We start from the raw sequence: 15,902 nt of genomic DNA, 5'->3' as shown, positions 1-15,902 counted from the left end.
GAGAGTATCGGAGAGACTGGGGGAGAGTATCGGAGAGACTGGGAGAGAGTATCGGAGAGACTGGGGGAGAGTATCGGAGAGACTGGGAGAGAGTATCAGAGAGACACGGGGAGAATATCGGAGAGACTGGGGGAGAGTATCGGAGAGACTAGGGGAGAGTATCGGAGAGACTGGGGGAGAGTATCGGAGGTACACGGGGAGAGTATCGGCGAGACACGGGGAGAGTATCGGAGAGACTGGGGGAGACTATCGGAGAGACACGGGGAGAATATCGGTGAGACACGGGGAGAATATCGGAGAGACTGGGGGAGAGTATCGGAGAGACTAGGGGAGAGTATCGGAGAGACTGGGGGAGAGTATCGGAGAGACACGGGGAGAGTATCCGAGACGCGGGGAAAGTATCAGAGAGACTGGGGGAGAGTATCAGAAAGACTGGGGGAGGGTATCAGAGAGACACGGGGAGAGTATCCAAGGGACACGGGGAGAGTATTGGAGGGACATGGGGAGAGTTATCGGAGGGACACGGAGAGAGTTATCAGAGAGCCACGGAGGGAAAGTATCAGAGAGACTGGGTGAGAGTATCAGAGAGACTGGGGGAAGAGTATCGGAGAGACACGGGTGGAGTATCGGAGAGACACGGGTGGAGTATCGGAGAGACACGGGGGGAGTATCGGAGAGACTAAGGGAGGGTATCGGGGAGACACGGGGGGAGTATCGGAGAGACACGGAGGGAGTATCAGAGAGACTGGGGGAGAATATCGGTGGACACGGGGAGAGTATCGGAGGAACACGGGGAGAGTATCAGAGGAAGTGCATTGGAGCTGTGGGAAAGTGGGGAGCATATCTGAAACGCAGCCTCAAGATCCAGAGACACCTGAGAGGCAGGAGGCAGGGCAGAGTCCTACAAAACAAACAGATTGCACGCAACTCAGAGAGGTATGGAATGTGCCAGCGAATAGTATCTAATTTTCCATTTAGTATTTCCACTGACTACAGATTAGGCCCGTTTGTGCTGGGCTTTTTATTTACTGCTACCGGCATTGTGGCGTGTGGGTGTTTACTTGCAAGGAAGCTGATAAAAGGATACAAGGATAGAGCATGGAACAGGTTTAGAGTAGCTAGTTCCAGTTGAAGAGCTAGTACTGGCAATGAGCTGTAATTTCTATGACTCTTTTCTCAGTCTCTTTTGTACATTTTGATGTTCTCTACCTGGCTTTCTTTTAACCACTATTTTCCTTTTAACCGCATTTGTTTTAGTGGGTGATGTGGCGTAATTCTCAGTGTGAGGGTCATTCGTTATTTCAATGGTCTGTTCCACCTTTCTTTCAACCGGAAGCTCATCTGTCACAACCAGAAACACCGCATTAGTGCACGACCAAGTATAGGCAGAATAATTATTAAGTCCACATACAGAACCAAAGCTCAGACATTTCTGTTAATTGCCCTGGACCTTTATCCACCTCAAGATGCATCTAAAAACCAGACACACCAGGTAAAATGAAGACTTTAGGAGTTAGAAAATAATTCAGATGGAACTTTTTTTTTCTGCACAAAGAGTTATAGAATTGAGCAACTAAATTAAAAGCAATTCAACGGGATGCTTTAAAAGGGGTCAAAAGATAATTGGATGTGTTTCTGGAGAGAGAAAGGATTAAAAGATATGGTAAGAAGGCAGAGTTTAGTCAATCAAAATGGGATAGGTTTGATGAGCCATAAAGCCTATTCTTGCTCCTAACATTTTTTGGGGGGGGGAACCTCCCCTGTTGTACGCCTCCCATTAGCGTCTCCGAGGGATGCAAACAGGTGCGATAGTATTTTCGCCCGGAGGGTGGGGGGGCGGGGGATCTACTGGTTCCCGCGAGTTTGCGCATGAGTTAGCGTCGGCACGATTGCAGTAGCGCCGTGCCCCACTGGTAATGCCCCGGGCCGCTGCCTATAGCTGATGCGCTGCCTATAGCTGATGCGCTGCCTATACGCCGATGATGTCATTGCCGTGTGTGGAGACCCGTTTTCGTCCCGCGGCCGCTTTCTGCTACACTGTGAATATTGGGCAGCGCCCCGTGAGGCTGCCAGCCTCTCGGGTCACATACCGGGCTGCACACCCATCGCGGGGCAAAGGTTAAAGGCGAGGTGTGCTGCGCACTGCCGTTTTCTTTTCCCCGACTCACTAGTCGGGCAGCTGCAACATTGTGTTCCATCTCCTGTGAGGGGTGTTAACCCCAATTCCACTTCCAAGGCGACTTCTGAACTGGGCGCAGAATGTTCGGCCCCGCAAAGGTTAACGCCCACAACCGTGGCACGAGCCAATTTCAGTCCCCTTAAGCCTTCTAGGCCAAATCAAATTCCATCAGAAAACGTCAGTCCAGTAAAAAGCAGAGTAGGAAGTGAGGATGTGACTCCGAGCTCCCTTTATCTGCTTTGTACTCAAAGGGGAAGAAATTTGCTTCATTTGCGCCTTCCGTTAACGTCCCCGGGGGCCATGAACGATTTCTCGCCCGGGGGCCGCTTTCGCCCTGCAGCGGAAATTCGTTGGAGCCCCATGAGGCCGCCGTGCGGGTCGCAAACTGGGTTGCACTCCGCTCGTGGGGCGGAAATTAAAGGGGTGCCATTTTTTTTTTCAATGGCCGACTTTGCGTTGACAATTTTGTGGGGTCCATGCCACCATGTTACTATGGCACCCCGCTCTCCGGTGGAGAAGTGGTGGCCCCTCGCCTCAATGCAAAGCTTGCAGCGTGCCCTCCCTTTAATGGAAGGGGAGGGCCCTGTGCTCCTGCCTGAGCTTAGCGCCCCGGTTCCGCCCCCGAGAGTCAGTGGTGCGCCCGACATTGCACTCCACTTCCTGTTTGGGGCTGTAACCCAACTTTGCGGTCGGGTCAGGACATCCGCGCAGGGTGCAGGAAGTCCCGCCTTCGCTCGGATACCACTCCCAAATAGGGCATTTCCAAATTCCAATTTTACAAGTTTCTTTGGTATTGCATCTACAAACTTATTTGTGAACATCTCTAAATATGAACACAATGCCATACAATTTGAGAAATGTACTAAACTAAATATTTGTTAAGCACAGTTACATCGGGAATAAATTTTGTTTAAAAAGAGTGAACTTGTTACACATTGCATGTTGTTGACAAAATGCTAAAGTGATCTTACAGGACTTATTACATTGTTAGGAAGTTAATATGCTGTTGCTATTACCAAACCATGTTGATACAGCCAGCACAACCTGGTTTAGATCTGTTTCAAACTCTGCAATATGAAAGAGTTTCTTTTCATGCCCTGTCTTTCCAGTTTCCTGTCAATCAGTACTAACTTCTCTAGTTAATACTATTTCAAATATTTTAATTGAATTTTCATAGAATCTTCCAGCACAGGAGGCCATTCGCCCCATCGTGCCGGCTCTTTGGAAGAGCTATCCAAATAATCCCAGTCCCTTGCTCTTTCCCCATAGCCCTGCAAATTTTTACATTGAATAAGTATTTATCCGATTCCCTTTTGAAAGTTATTATTGAATCTGGTTCCACCACCCTTTCAGGCACTGCATTTCAGATCATAACAACTTGCTGCGTAAATTCTCCTTCTCTCATTTCTCTGGTGTTTTTTTGGGATGGTAAGGGAATCAGGGATATGGGGTTAGTGCAGGCAAGTGAAGTTGAAGTAGAAGATCAACCATGATCTTATTGAATGGTGGAGCAAGCTCGAGAGGACAAATGGGGGTTGGGGGGAGGGGGAGGTGATCCGCTATCGCGTGGGAAACCTTGAAGTAAATTCAGCGCGTCAGTGCCATTTTAAGGCGAGCACCACATTGTCATTTTATTTCCGGGTTTGGCGTCACAGGACTCATGCTTACCATGCACCAGCTCAGATACTCATACTTCCGTGGGACCAGGAGGAGCAGTCTTCGGTGGTACCCTCACGGATTCAAAGATCTAGAGGTCAGTAGCTAAGAACATCCCAGCAGTCAGAGCAGGGATCTGATCAGCCTGCCTCCATCTCTGCTGAAGCCACTGGGGTTGCATCACGTAGCAGTGGTAGGAAATGGAAGAGTGAAGCTTTGTAGTTCACCAAGGGAATGCGCATGGGTGTACGATAAGATGTTAGGTTGTGACGATTCCGTTCTTTAGTAGAATCACATAAAATGTATTACTTTGTACCACTTTCCCTGTTGCTAATTCTTGGTTGTTGGCTGGCAACTTACCATTTCACTTGCTTGATGATGAATGGGAAGGCATGAATCGACGGAGACCAATGGAGAGATGTGCAATGGGTGGTTGGTTGTTTGCAGGACTGCTTTGTGTCAGTGGACGTTGCATGTGGTTCTGACATCACCAGTGGTGGTAACTAACTGAACCTGAATAGGGCATCCCTGGCAGCAAGGTGAGCAACTAGTGCTGCAATGGCATCATCACTTTCCTCCTCCTCCTTGGAATCATCTGCAGACGATTTGCGCTCTGTGCCTCGTTCCTCCTGCAGCTCCAAACCTTGCTGCTACGCAATGTTGTAGAGAGAGCAGCACACCACAATCATTCTGGACACCCTGGGGCCGGAATTGTCCCTTTCCGTAAGGCATGTTACCCCAGAAAAGCGGAAGCCACGCTGCAGAGTGCAGTGGCCGCCAACTTTTCGTGGAATGGCTGCTGCTAGCCCAATTGCCCTCCCGAGTTCTTCTGGCAGTGCCCCGATCCCCCCTGGCCGCTCCGCTGCTGACGATCAGCAGTAGGCACGTCATCCACCGTGCACACCGCCGATCTACCACCCCCGACATTCCCCTTGAAAAATCTTCAGCTCACCATGCGGTGCCAAAACAAGCTTTCACCCGGTGGTGCAGTGAGGCTGTGGCCTACTGCAGCGGCCGCCATGTTTTTTTTGTCGGCCCAACAAATAGGCTCCCTCTTGGGCGCCAGGTTGCTGGCCCGGACGAAACCCTCCCTGGTGGCCCAGTGGCCCAACGTTTTAAAAACGCGAAGGATCTCCCCTTTAAATGAAGGGGAGAGCCGTCGTGACGTGGTGCCTTGATGATGTCATCGCGGCGGCTGCTCTGCACCTCCCCAACTTCCGCCCCTCAGTTGCCGTCACCACCGTGGTTTTGCACCTCAGGTGTTGTACTCGCCCCCATTATGACCGACTTCCGGATCAAATCAAAAAAACCAAAGAGCCAAATGTCGCGAAAGTCGACCTGAACCGCAGCCGTTTCGGGCGGGGTGCAATTTGTACCCCCCTATCTGTTGCGTACTGAAGGATGCCTCCAGATCTGTCTCGGTACCTTGCGCATGCCGATCGCTTGCTGAATGACACATCTGATGGTCATCTGGCTTTCATTGTAGCACTGTGGGACTTCAGTGATCAGATTTCCGATAGGTGTTGTCAACCAAGTTTGAAGGGGGCTCCCCTTGTCTCCTAGCAGTCACCCTTAAGTCTGCTTCCAGGTCCAAAGACATCAGGGAGCTTGGACTGCCACAGGAAGAAAGCATCATGATAACTCCCTGGGAATCTTGTGCACACCAGCATAAATATCTTTTTGTGGTTGCACAACCAGCTGAACATTTATGGAGTGGAAATCCTCATTCTGACTGCCGTCATCACAGGTGAAGTTGACATATATCTGGACCTGGCATAAAAAATTATCAGTCACTTACCTTATGCATTTGTGGGCCGCCATTGGGAGATCCTGGATATGTCTCCGTCAGAGCCGAGAAAGCGCATCCGGGAGGACGCTGAGCACCTCGAGTCTCAACGCCGAGAGCATGCAGAAATCAAGCGCAGGCAGCAGAAGGAGTGTGCGGCAAACCAGTCCCATCCACCCCTTCCCTCAAAGACTATCTGTCCTACCTGTGACAGAGTCTGTGGCTCTCATATTGGACTGTTCAGCCACCAAAGAGCTCACTTCAGGAGTGGAAGCAAGTCTTCCTCGATTCCAAGGGACTGCGTATGATGATGATGAGGAAGGATCCTGAGGCAAAAAAGTTGGTAGTGGTCACTTTGACACCCATTGATCACACGTGGCCACCAGGTCCAGCAAGGGGCGTCATCAAACAAAATTTGACACCAAGCCACATAAGGACAGATGACCAAAAGCTAGGTTTTAAGGAGTGACTTCAAGGAGGAGAGAGAGGTAGGGAGGCAGAGAGGTTTAGGGAGGGAGTTCTGGAATTTGGGGCCTAGGCAGCTGAAGGTATGAAGCGGGGGAGGGGGGGGGGGCGGCGGTGTTGTGGGTCTCTATGAGGGGGTTAGGTTCCCTTCTGACCAACTTGAGCAGTTTCGAATCACTCCCCCTCCCTTGGGTTCTGTACTCTGGATTTATTTGGGGGGTGTGACAAAAGTGCAGAGGACACTAGTTTGATGCAAAGAACTTTGGTTTTATTACAGTCAAGGTAATACAGGTTTATTACTCTCGTAAGAAGTTACACGGCCAAACTTACAATCACTCTAATAAAGAACAATACAAGGAAAGGTACAAGGTCAAACTTATAATCACTCTAATAAAGTACCATACACTACATATTCAAAGGGGGTTGCAGTAAAATTATACCTCCCAACTCCCAATACCTAATTCTAGCTAGGTTAGACTCCAGGGCAGGCAGGGACTTATGCTTACCAATCCTTTTGATAGTTAATGGTAGATGGTGATGTTCTTCCTTCCTTCAGGACTTCAAGACTTCACGGCTGGAGAGTTTCTCTCCTCTCTCTTCTCTCTCTCTCACCTCTCTCTCTCTCTCTCCTAGCCTCTGTTGAAAACAGTGGCCAGTTATACGATTTCAGTGTCCTAATCTTGCCGCCCAATCTGTTCACAATCCTTTGTATAATTTTGGCGGTCTTGGTTCTTCTTTGTAATATTTTGTCGGGCTCATTAAAGTTGATATGTATTGGGTGGGTTGATCTTTGAAAAACTGTTTCCTGATGGAAATATTAGTTTGGTAATTGCAATGTCCTTTTGTGCTGGATTGGACCTCTTTGTGATGTATATGCTGAAATGGTTTGTCCAGACCCATGTTGATGGAGAGCTATCTCTGGGTGATACTGTGATGGTAATGACTCTTGTGGCGAAGGATTTTCAAATACTCATTCTTCCAGACAGGTTAACTCAGTCCTCACACCAAGATAGTTCCAATAGTCAAGTGGGCTTCTTTTGTTCCCAAGGTCCACCCACAGGCTTGAATTTGTCTTGTAAAAGTTCATAATTCTATTAAAGTTCGTAGTTTCTTCCATAAGCACTTTAGAGTTCCAAACTTTTCGGTAGATAGCCCCAAATTAAATTTCCTTTCGAATGAGCCCAAACACAGGCGGTGGGGGGGTTCTGGTGAATTTTGCTCTCTGCAGGTACGACTGCCAATGATGGAGCGAAGGAAATCAAGGATACGCAAGAGCCCAGAATTGGAGGAGTGCAGAGGTCTCAGAAGGCTGTAGGGCTGGAGGAGGTTACAGAGCTCGGGAGGTGTGAGGTCATGGAGGGATTTGAGGTGCTGCCGGTCTGGGAGCCAATGTAAGCAGAGGGGTGAGAGGCACTTGGTGCAATTTAGGATATGGGCAGCAGAGTTTTGGATGAGCTCAAGTATATGGAGGATGGAAGATGGCAGGCTAGCCAGGAGTGTGTTGGAATAGTCACTTCTAGAGGCAACACAGGCATGAATAAGGGCTTCAGCAGCAGATAGGCTGGGGCAGGGGCAGAGACAGAAACACAATAGCTATGATACAGGATTCGCTCACTGAATGACAGGAACATGTAGAGACCACATCACCTGTGCTAACAAAGGGGGAAATTCTTGGGCTCCGCAATCTAGAGGGGTGATATTTATGTACAGTACGTGAGTGTGGAGAGCTACATGAGCCACAATACAACAGTAAGCATGTGACTTTTACCCACCACAGATTGGAGATAAAACAGAAAGGGAATACTACTCACTGCAATGCAAAAAGAATATAGTTTTCTTTTGATGATTAATCATCCGTAACTGGGCAAGTTCAAATAATTATTTTGGCTCCAGTTTTAACAAAATGTACCTCCTTTTTCTTCATCGGAATCCAGCTTCATCTTGTTATTCTTACCTTTCTTTACCAGCACCGTCGCAGCTCCATCTTGCACTGTCTCATTCCCACACCTCTCAGCATGCTTTTTCATAACATTCTGATAAAGGAACATAGTGCTGTTGAAATCACATAGGTTACTCTTTCTTCACTTCCACTGCCATTCCCATTCAAGGCATTAGATAAAGAACTAAAAATACAATGGGACAGTGAGCAAAGGGGGAACGAGCAGGAGTCGTAAGTTAAAAACTGGGTGATTCAGACAGTATTGCACACCAAGGGCTCAAGTTTCGGCCTGAGTTGCTCCTATTTTTTTGCAGCAACTAGTTTAGAATGGAGCATCTTAGAAATTGCAATTTTCGGCATTTAGTTTGCTCCAGTTTTAATGAGTTAGAATAGTTTAATTTTAGAATAGATTTTTTTTTCAAAAGGGGGCGTGTCCAGCCACTTACGCCTGTTTTGCAAGTTTAGGCAGCGAAAACTTACTCCAAACTAACTTAGAATGGCGCAAGTGTAGATTTTTGTACGCTCAGAAAAATCTTGCCTACATTTAGAAATCAGGCACACAGAACAAGAGATGGGGAGGGGGGGGGAAGGGAACTTTACAAGCATTAAACACTTCACTTTTACAAATAAAAAGCCATCATCAATAATAAATGCTAAATAAATCAATAAATCAACCAATAAATCAATCAAAAAAAATTTAAAATTTAAAAATAAAAAAATAACAAACAAAATCAAACAAAAAAAAATTTTAAAAATTAAAAATCAATTAATAAATAAAAAATTAAGTTTCCACTCACCAACTGCAGCCCTCCAACAGCGTGCTGGGATGGCCCCCCCACCAGGAGATTCCGGTCAGGCGGGGCCTGCCGCCGAGGACTTCGGGCGGGGCCCGCCCCCAGCAGACGACCGCCGCCTAGGACGTCAGGTGGGCCCCGCTGTCGACAAGTTTGGACGGGGCCCGCTCCCAAGCGATGCCGGGCGAGCCGCCTCGGCAGAGGTAAGTACTGTCAGGCCACTCGGCCCGGGATAGGGGCGACATCCCTTCGGCCAGGGATAGGGTCGTCGCCCGGAGACAGGATGCACTGGGAAGGCCAGGAGTTACTGCGCATGCGCGCTGCTATTGGCATTGTTTTTGGCACAGGGCTCGATCTCCGCCCCCAGCAGCTCCGGCTACGCTGCACCGAACTGGAAAGGGCCCTACAGATATCGGAGAATCGCGAGGTAAGTATTTGCCGCCTTTTCAGTTCTACAAATTAGGCGGGCCTCTCCGATGTGTGCCGTTCTAGCGGGGTTCCGAAACTTAAGCCCCAAAAGTGAGGATGCTCAAATGGCTCACAGATCATCTGAACTAAGAACAAGGAGTAGAAAGTCGTCAAGAGCAGTAACGCAAAACGAGCGGTGAAGTGGGGCTTTCGAGCTCTGCTATAATTAAAGGGTTAAGTATGGGTCGCGGAACTAAAAAGAGCTAAATAGGCTTTTGTAGTGGTCAGCTTTCTAATTTGCTTAAAGGGCAGAAGAGATAATGCTAAAAATTATCTCTGAGATAAGATTGCTTGGAACTTTGTTTCATTGGAGAAGCCTTACTACAGACAAACGAGCAGGCGGGCTCCCCACCAGTGCCAGTTGTGTAATCTGAGGACAATTACGAATAGCCAAACTATTGAACCACAAGAGGCCCAGAGAGGCAGTTAAACAGAGCAAGGAGTCAGAGGTAACATGTTGGAGAAACTCCATCTGGTGTGAGACATAGGTGAATGATTGTATGACGCAAAAGAGAATTAGTCAATCAGCAATTGTGCACGTGGACTTTGGGCCAATTAAACGGCATCGAGGGGCCATGCACGAGGCTGACATGCATCTTTAAGTGTATAAAAGATTGCTTGGCACTTTATATCATCGGAGAAGCCTTGCTGCAGACAAATGAGCAGGCGGGCTCCCCACCGGTGCAAAATAAAGACTACTTGAATCTTCGAACCCAGGCCTGGTGTTGAGTGTTTATTTTAAATACTCCACTGCAGGCGGTATCGAATGGGATGCCTGTTATACACCCTTCGTAATATTCAATTCCATTGAACTCAGCAGAACTGAATACCAGGCAGTGTATGAATCACTGGATGACAGGCGACTGATTCAATAGCGCCCGTTTATCGCTACTGCCTAAGCATTTCTACCCTCAAGTATCGAACTTGTGTTTTTTTAATATAACAGCAGTACGTAAGATTTTTAAATTCATGATTAAAACTTCAAGTACCCACTAACTTATTTTAACGAACAAACTCCTGACATATGAGACACCCAAAGATTAGTACTCCTACTCACATTATTTCAGTGAACACAAGATAGATGAGTAAATTTAACATAACTCGCGGATTCCACTGACTTTATCTGCAGAGTGGGGTTTCTTCCGATCGTCCATTATGTTTATGGCAGCCAAGGATCAGCAAACAAAGGTTTAGGCGTCCAGAACCCTGTGCTATTAGGGGCTTCTTAATGGCCAGCAGCCACGAATGCAGAGGATAGCCTCGTTCTCCTAAGACCTATGGATTCAGTGTTTTCCTTCAACTGTTGTGGGGCATCAAGAGTGCTACACAATGGAGTTGATAATGAAGAGTCTGATACCCACAGATGTAGCTCTTTGCAAACAAAGGAACTCTACTTCCCAGTGAATGCTGAGCATCCTGTCCAGCTTTCCAGGGACAAGAGTAATACAGATTGTCACTCTCTTGATTCGTGCATGCACTGCAGACTGCCTGATGTGACAGATATTTAGACAGGCCCTACATTATTTCAAAGGCAAAACACAAGCAGCTACCTTGCGAGTGAAGCTCTTACAACACCAAGAGCAAACGTACACCTCTGGGATGAAACTGGGATCGTGATGCTTCTTGAAATGCAAATCGAGGAGCTGCTTCTGTCTGAACTTCTTATCGCACTGGGGGCAGCTGAATGGCTTCTCCCCGGTGTGAATACGCTTATGCATTATCATGTGACGTTTCTGTGCACAAAACAAGAACAGTGATTACTCGTGATAGACCGCTCGAAAATTGTATTCGTTTATAGGAATTAAACAAATAAACTGAATGCTGGAAAAGTGGAATAAAAACAGAAATTTCTAGAAATACAAAGCAGGTCAAATAACAGAAAGAGAAAAGACAGGTTAAAGTTTCAGACGACGACCCTTCATTTGGCCACATAGTGATCCACTTTAAAGTAATTTAGTGTATGCAAAGCACTGTGAAGTGTTTCTGAGAGATGCTAAACCATCGCATGAATGCACATCTTCCTTTCTTTCAGATGCAGTCAGGCCTGCTGGGATTCTCCAATGCTTTATGTGTTTAACTCTTTAGGGGTATTTGGCACAGGCAGGGCTGGTATCATTGACATAGTTATGAGGAAAACATTTCAGACACGACAACTATTTCGTCTGGAGCATAAAGGCTAAGAGAAGATTTAATGGAGGTTTTTCAAGTTATGGTTGGTTTTGACAGGGCTAATAAGGAAAGGTTACTTCCCCTGACTGAGGAGTCAGAGACAAGGAATTATCAATTTAAAATAATTACTGAGAGTGAAGAGATAAGAGTTTGGGAGGAATTTCTTTATACAGAATTGTTGGAGCTTTGAATACATTGCCACGTGGAGTAATTGAGGCAGACACTATTGCATCATTTAGGAGGACTAGGTTAGGATTTGAAACTGAAGATACAGATTAATGGGGAGAGAGCAGATTAGTTTATCTATGATTGTCTAGCACACAACGATAGGCCAATAGTCCTTCTACTCTATAAACTTCTATAGTTCTTCTACTGGGAATGCCTGACGTAGCCTGCAGATAGGGCCCAATGATCATTTTTTCTTTGGTAGTTTTTCAAAATCTAATTAAGGCAGAGCCTTACATTTAGAAGGGGATGCCTGAAAAGACAATTTAAAATCACCAGATTGAACAGGAATAATAACAAAGCCAAAAATGGTGTGCACGTGAGAGATCTGCAGCAGTATAACAGCCAGCCTGCAACTCTTGTGTAGTATCCCTGCATTCAACAGTCAAAAGATCAAATGTGTGAATAGTGTGAACTTCACAATTATCCCCTTTTAATAATCAACAAATAAAGAGAGGCTTCCTCCAGTGGCTCAATGCCCCTGGGTAGAGAAGTGAAAAATCAATTAGCTTTGCTCCTGCTCCTCTTCATCATCCAGCGACCATCTGTAACTGGGGTGTGTGTGTGTGTGTGTGTGTGGCTGTCGGGTGAGAGCAGAATCAGACTTGGCTGTGAGACTCCTGCAGTTGAATAGTCTGACGACACACACTGGATGGTAGCCTCCCTCAAAAAAGTTTGAGCTTTCTTTTCTGGCTAAATTTACAGAATCCCGAATTATCACTACATGGTTAACAGCAGCCGAGTATACAAGAACATACAGGAATTGGCTTGGGATCCAGCAATTATTTTATTCACAGGCAATACATATATATCTGGAGTAGACTATACCTGCAAACTCGTGAGCAATATACCTGTTTACATGCATAATCACACTGATCACACTTGAAGCGTTTCTCGTTCTTGTGGCTCTTTTGGTGCTGGATAAGTGCATAGCGCTCATGGAATGTAGCCTCACAGTAGCGGCATTTCAGGCTGGAACTTGTGTAGGAATGCTGCTTTCGTAAATGGACGCCTAAAGGTTGCAGAGACAAGTGGCATTATTTTTTTTAAGAAGTTGATAAACCGTTCTCAATTGAGTGTTTATTATTCTTGGCAATTTTTAAAGGCTATTGGGGTAGATTTTGACTTTGTGCGATAGCGTAAAACGGGTGATATCTGGCCGGAAATTGCAGCCTCGCCAGGTCCGTATGAAGTGTGCACGGTGAGGCCTCGCAAAAGCCGGTTTTCGGGGCGAGATGCGCATGCGCCGAAAACCAGCTTTTATGATCTGTCAAGATTTCTCTTTTGATATTAAAAACGCTGCATTAAGGTAAGCTTATTTTTAACACTATTAAAACACACAAAAAAATGTAAAACATATTTTCTTTGCTAAAACATTTAATTTCAATTCATTTTAAATATGAGGTGTTTTATTTATTAATTATGCTGCGTTTTGGTGTTTTAGGGGGTTTTCTCATTGATAGTAATGAGAGTCCGTACAAATAGAGCTCCCATTTTTATCAATGAGAATACTGCACAGTGATTGGTGGTCCAGGCCCACATGACTCAAGCTTGTACGTACGTATGTATGTGAAAGACATCTCCCAATGTGCTGCGCAGCGAATCTAGGCCTCCGACTGGGATCTCTACGTTCCTCCGGTACTTCTGTAGATTTTTTCGCTTCGGAGGCGTTCGTACGAAGGAAGCCTCCGACCGCAATTTTCCCCCTATCAAGTCGCTGTTTTTATTTCCATTGACTTCAATGGGGAAAGATGTAGTACAGGCTGCCGACTTGCTCTCACCAGTTTAACACAATGGCACAGTCAAAATCTACCCCAGTGCCTCAGTCTTTTCCAAATCTTTAATGTTGGCCAAAAAACATAATCATTTAACAGTACAATTATAATGACACTTTATATAAGTGACCCTCGAGGGCCAGTGATAAAAGAGAACTTGGACACTTCTGCTCTGTACTAGCAACATTAAACTCAGTTTAATTCCAACAGTGTGGATGAAGCTTAATGAAGAATTTCTGTTACCGCCTTCACAGGTCAATCGTAATGATGCTCCTTAAATGGTGCCACTCATATTATTTATGTCTCTCCCAGCAAAGTTAATCAACTGCCGGAACTGAGATTACTTTCTTCTACTCTTGCTATTTCATAAGTATTGGCACCATTTATCCAGTGACTTGAGCAGGGAGTGACAAATTAAAGCGGTTGTACATTGCTCTAGGTGGAGAGGGAGAGAGTACCTCGAAGCTTCATGCAGTGTACAGTCGAGCATATACAAAGAATGCTCCTTACTAGTCTCCTGTATGCTGATCTGCATTCTTCTGACTGAGCAGACACTTAGCACTTAGCCATTTTCATTGAGAAGAAAACTGAATGGCAGAACAACTGACCATCTAAGATTTAGAAATGATAAATAAAAGCTGGCACAGATAGCATGATGCGAGATTACCCCTCAGAAATGCCGATGTTGAGGTGACCCCCACATTAGCAGTGTTAATGCTGCACTTTTAGAACTATGACGAAAATCAGATCTAAATGTTCCAGCCGTCACAGCCCCCGCTCCCAATGTTGATTTGCAAGAACATAAGAAATAGGAGCAGGAGTAGGCCATTTGACCCCTCGAGACTGCTCTGCATTTAATAAGATCATGGCTGATCTGATCTTGGGCTCAGCTCCATTTACCTGCCCGTTCCCCATAACCCTTGACTCCCTTATCGTTCAAAAATCTGTCTATCTCCACCTTAAATATATTCAACGACCCAGCCTCCACAGCTCTCTGGGGTAGAGAATTCCAAAGATTCACGACCCTCAGATACGAAATTTCTCCTCATCTCAGTTTTAAATGGGCGATGCCTTATTCTTAAACTATGCCCTCTAGTTCTAGATTCCCCCACGAGTGGAAACATCCTCTCGGCATCTACCTTGTCGAGTTCCCACAGTATCTTATATGTTTCAATAAGATCACCTCTCATTCTACTAAATTCCAATGAAAATAGGCCCAGCCTGCTCAACGTTTCTTCATTAGTCAACCCCTTCATATCAGGAATCAACCTCGTGAACCTTCTCTGAACTACCTTCAATGCAACTAAATACGGAGACCAAAACTGTACGCAGTACACTAGGTGTGGTCTCACCAATACCCGGTACAGTTGTAGCGGGACTTTCCTGCTTTTATATTCCATCCCCCTTGCAATAAAGGCCAACATTCCATTTGCCTTCCTGATTAATTGTTGTACCTGCTTACTAACTTTTTGGGCTGGATTTTCAGCTCATTTGCATCTCAGTTAGTGCCCCAGTTAAATGATGTTTTGGGGCATTATGCCGGGTGTCCAGGATTTACCGCCTGGCCAATAGATTAGTCTACTGCTTAGCACTGCTGCAAAAACTTATCGCCCCGTCGTGCAGTTTGACTGAGATCATGACGTCAATCGCGTGCAATGCTGCGCTAGTACGCCGGATGGAACATTCGGCCCGTACGCCTCATTTAATGGCAGCCCCAGGAAACGCCTGAAAATAACAGGCGGTTCCAGGGTGCGGCAGGCGTTATTGGCAGCATATTTAAATGGAGAAACGAGAATCCTACATCGCAGGTCACATTGACTACAACGGTTGCGCACATCACGTTGCGTGAAGCTCCGACTTGCAAACTTCACTTTTATCTGCCATTACAGTGCCCATACAACGTCAGTGAGAGAATTTAATGGGGCATTACTCGTTCGCCAGCATATCATGCTCCATACTATTGCCAGTCGGCATCAAGCTAGAAGAAGGACTCTTGGCCATGTCGGCCAACAGATGAAGAGAGGCCGAAGACATCCGGGGAGGAGGGCTTACTCCCCATGGGTTTACAGGCACCAACGCTCATACCTCCAGCTCTCTGAGGAGCAGTGTGTGAGAAGGCTGCGCTTCCAAAAGGAAGTGCTGACAGATATGCCATCTCCTACAGGCAGACCTATGCCTGCACCGCTCTGGAGGCAGCCTTCAGTACTCCCCTGAGCAGGTATCCAAATTCATTGTGGTGTGCTGCATGCTGCACAGCTTGGCTATCATGAGAGTCCAGGCATTGCCAGTGGGGATTGCATGCGCACTTCAGGAGGAGGATGATGATGAAGAGGAGCCTGGTGATTGGATAACCACCCCATCCACAGGGGAGGCAGCATGGAGATGCTGCTGGACCACGAGTCACACGTCGCCAGCTCATAATGGAGCGGCTCCTAAATGGAAGAAA

The 15,902-nt window shown here is 46.5% G+C and overlaps 1 protein-coding gene across 1 annotated transcript in view; it reads right to left on the bottom strand.

Annotated features, from left to right (window-relative positions):
• Positions 1 to 15,902, bottom strand: part of LOC139277436 (transcriptional repressor CTCF-like) — a 551,966-nt gene that overhangs the window by 466,193 nt on the left and 69,871 nt on the right. The window contains exons 8-11 of the mRNA XM_070895891.1: positions 12,533 to 12,693; positions 10,838 to 11,020; positions 8,041 to 8,119; positions 1,210 to 1,341 (exon numbers count right to left, since the gene is read on the bottom strand). Coding sequence (XP_070751992.1) covers positions 1,210 to 1,341; positions 8,041 to 8,119; positions 10,838 to 11,020; positions 12,533 to 12,693 — 555 coding nt within the window. The remainder of the gene's footprint in view (positions 1 to 1,209; positions 1,342 to 8,040; positions 8,120 to 10,837; positions 11,021 to 12,532; positions 12,694 to 15,902) is intronic.

Source organism: Pristiophorus japonicus, chromosome 12 (genome assembly GCF_044704955.1).
Source record: "Pristiophorus japonicus isolate sPriJap1 chromosome 12, sPriJap1.hap1, whole genome shotgun sequence".
Classification (NCBI taxonomy): Eukaryota; Metazoa; Chordata; class Chondrichthyes; family Pristiophoridae; genus Pristiophorus; species Pristiophorus japonicus.
The sequence above is the reverse complement of the archived record's forward strand: the minus strand, read 5'-3'. Positions and strand labels throughout refer to the sequence as shown.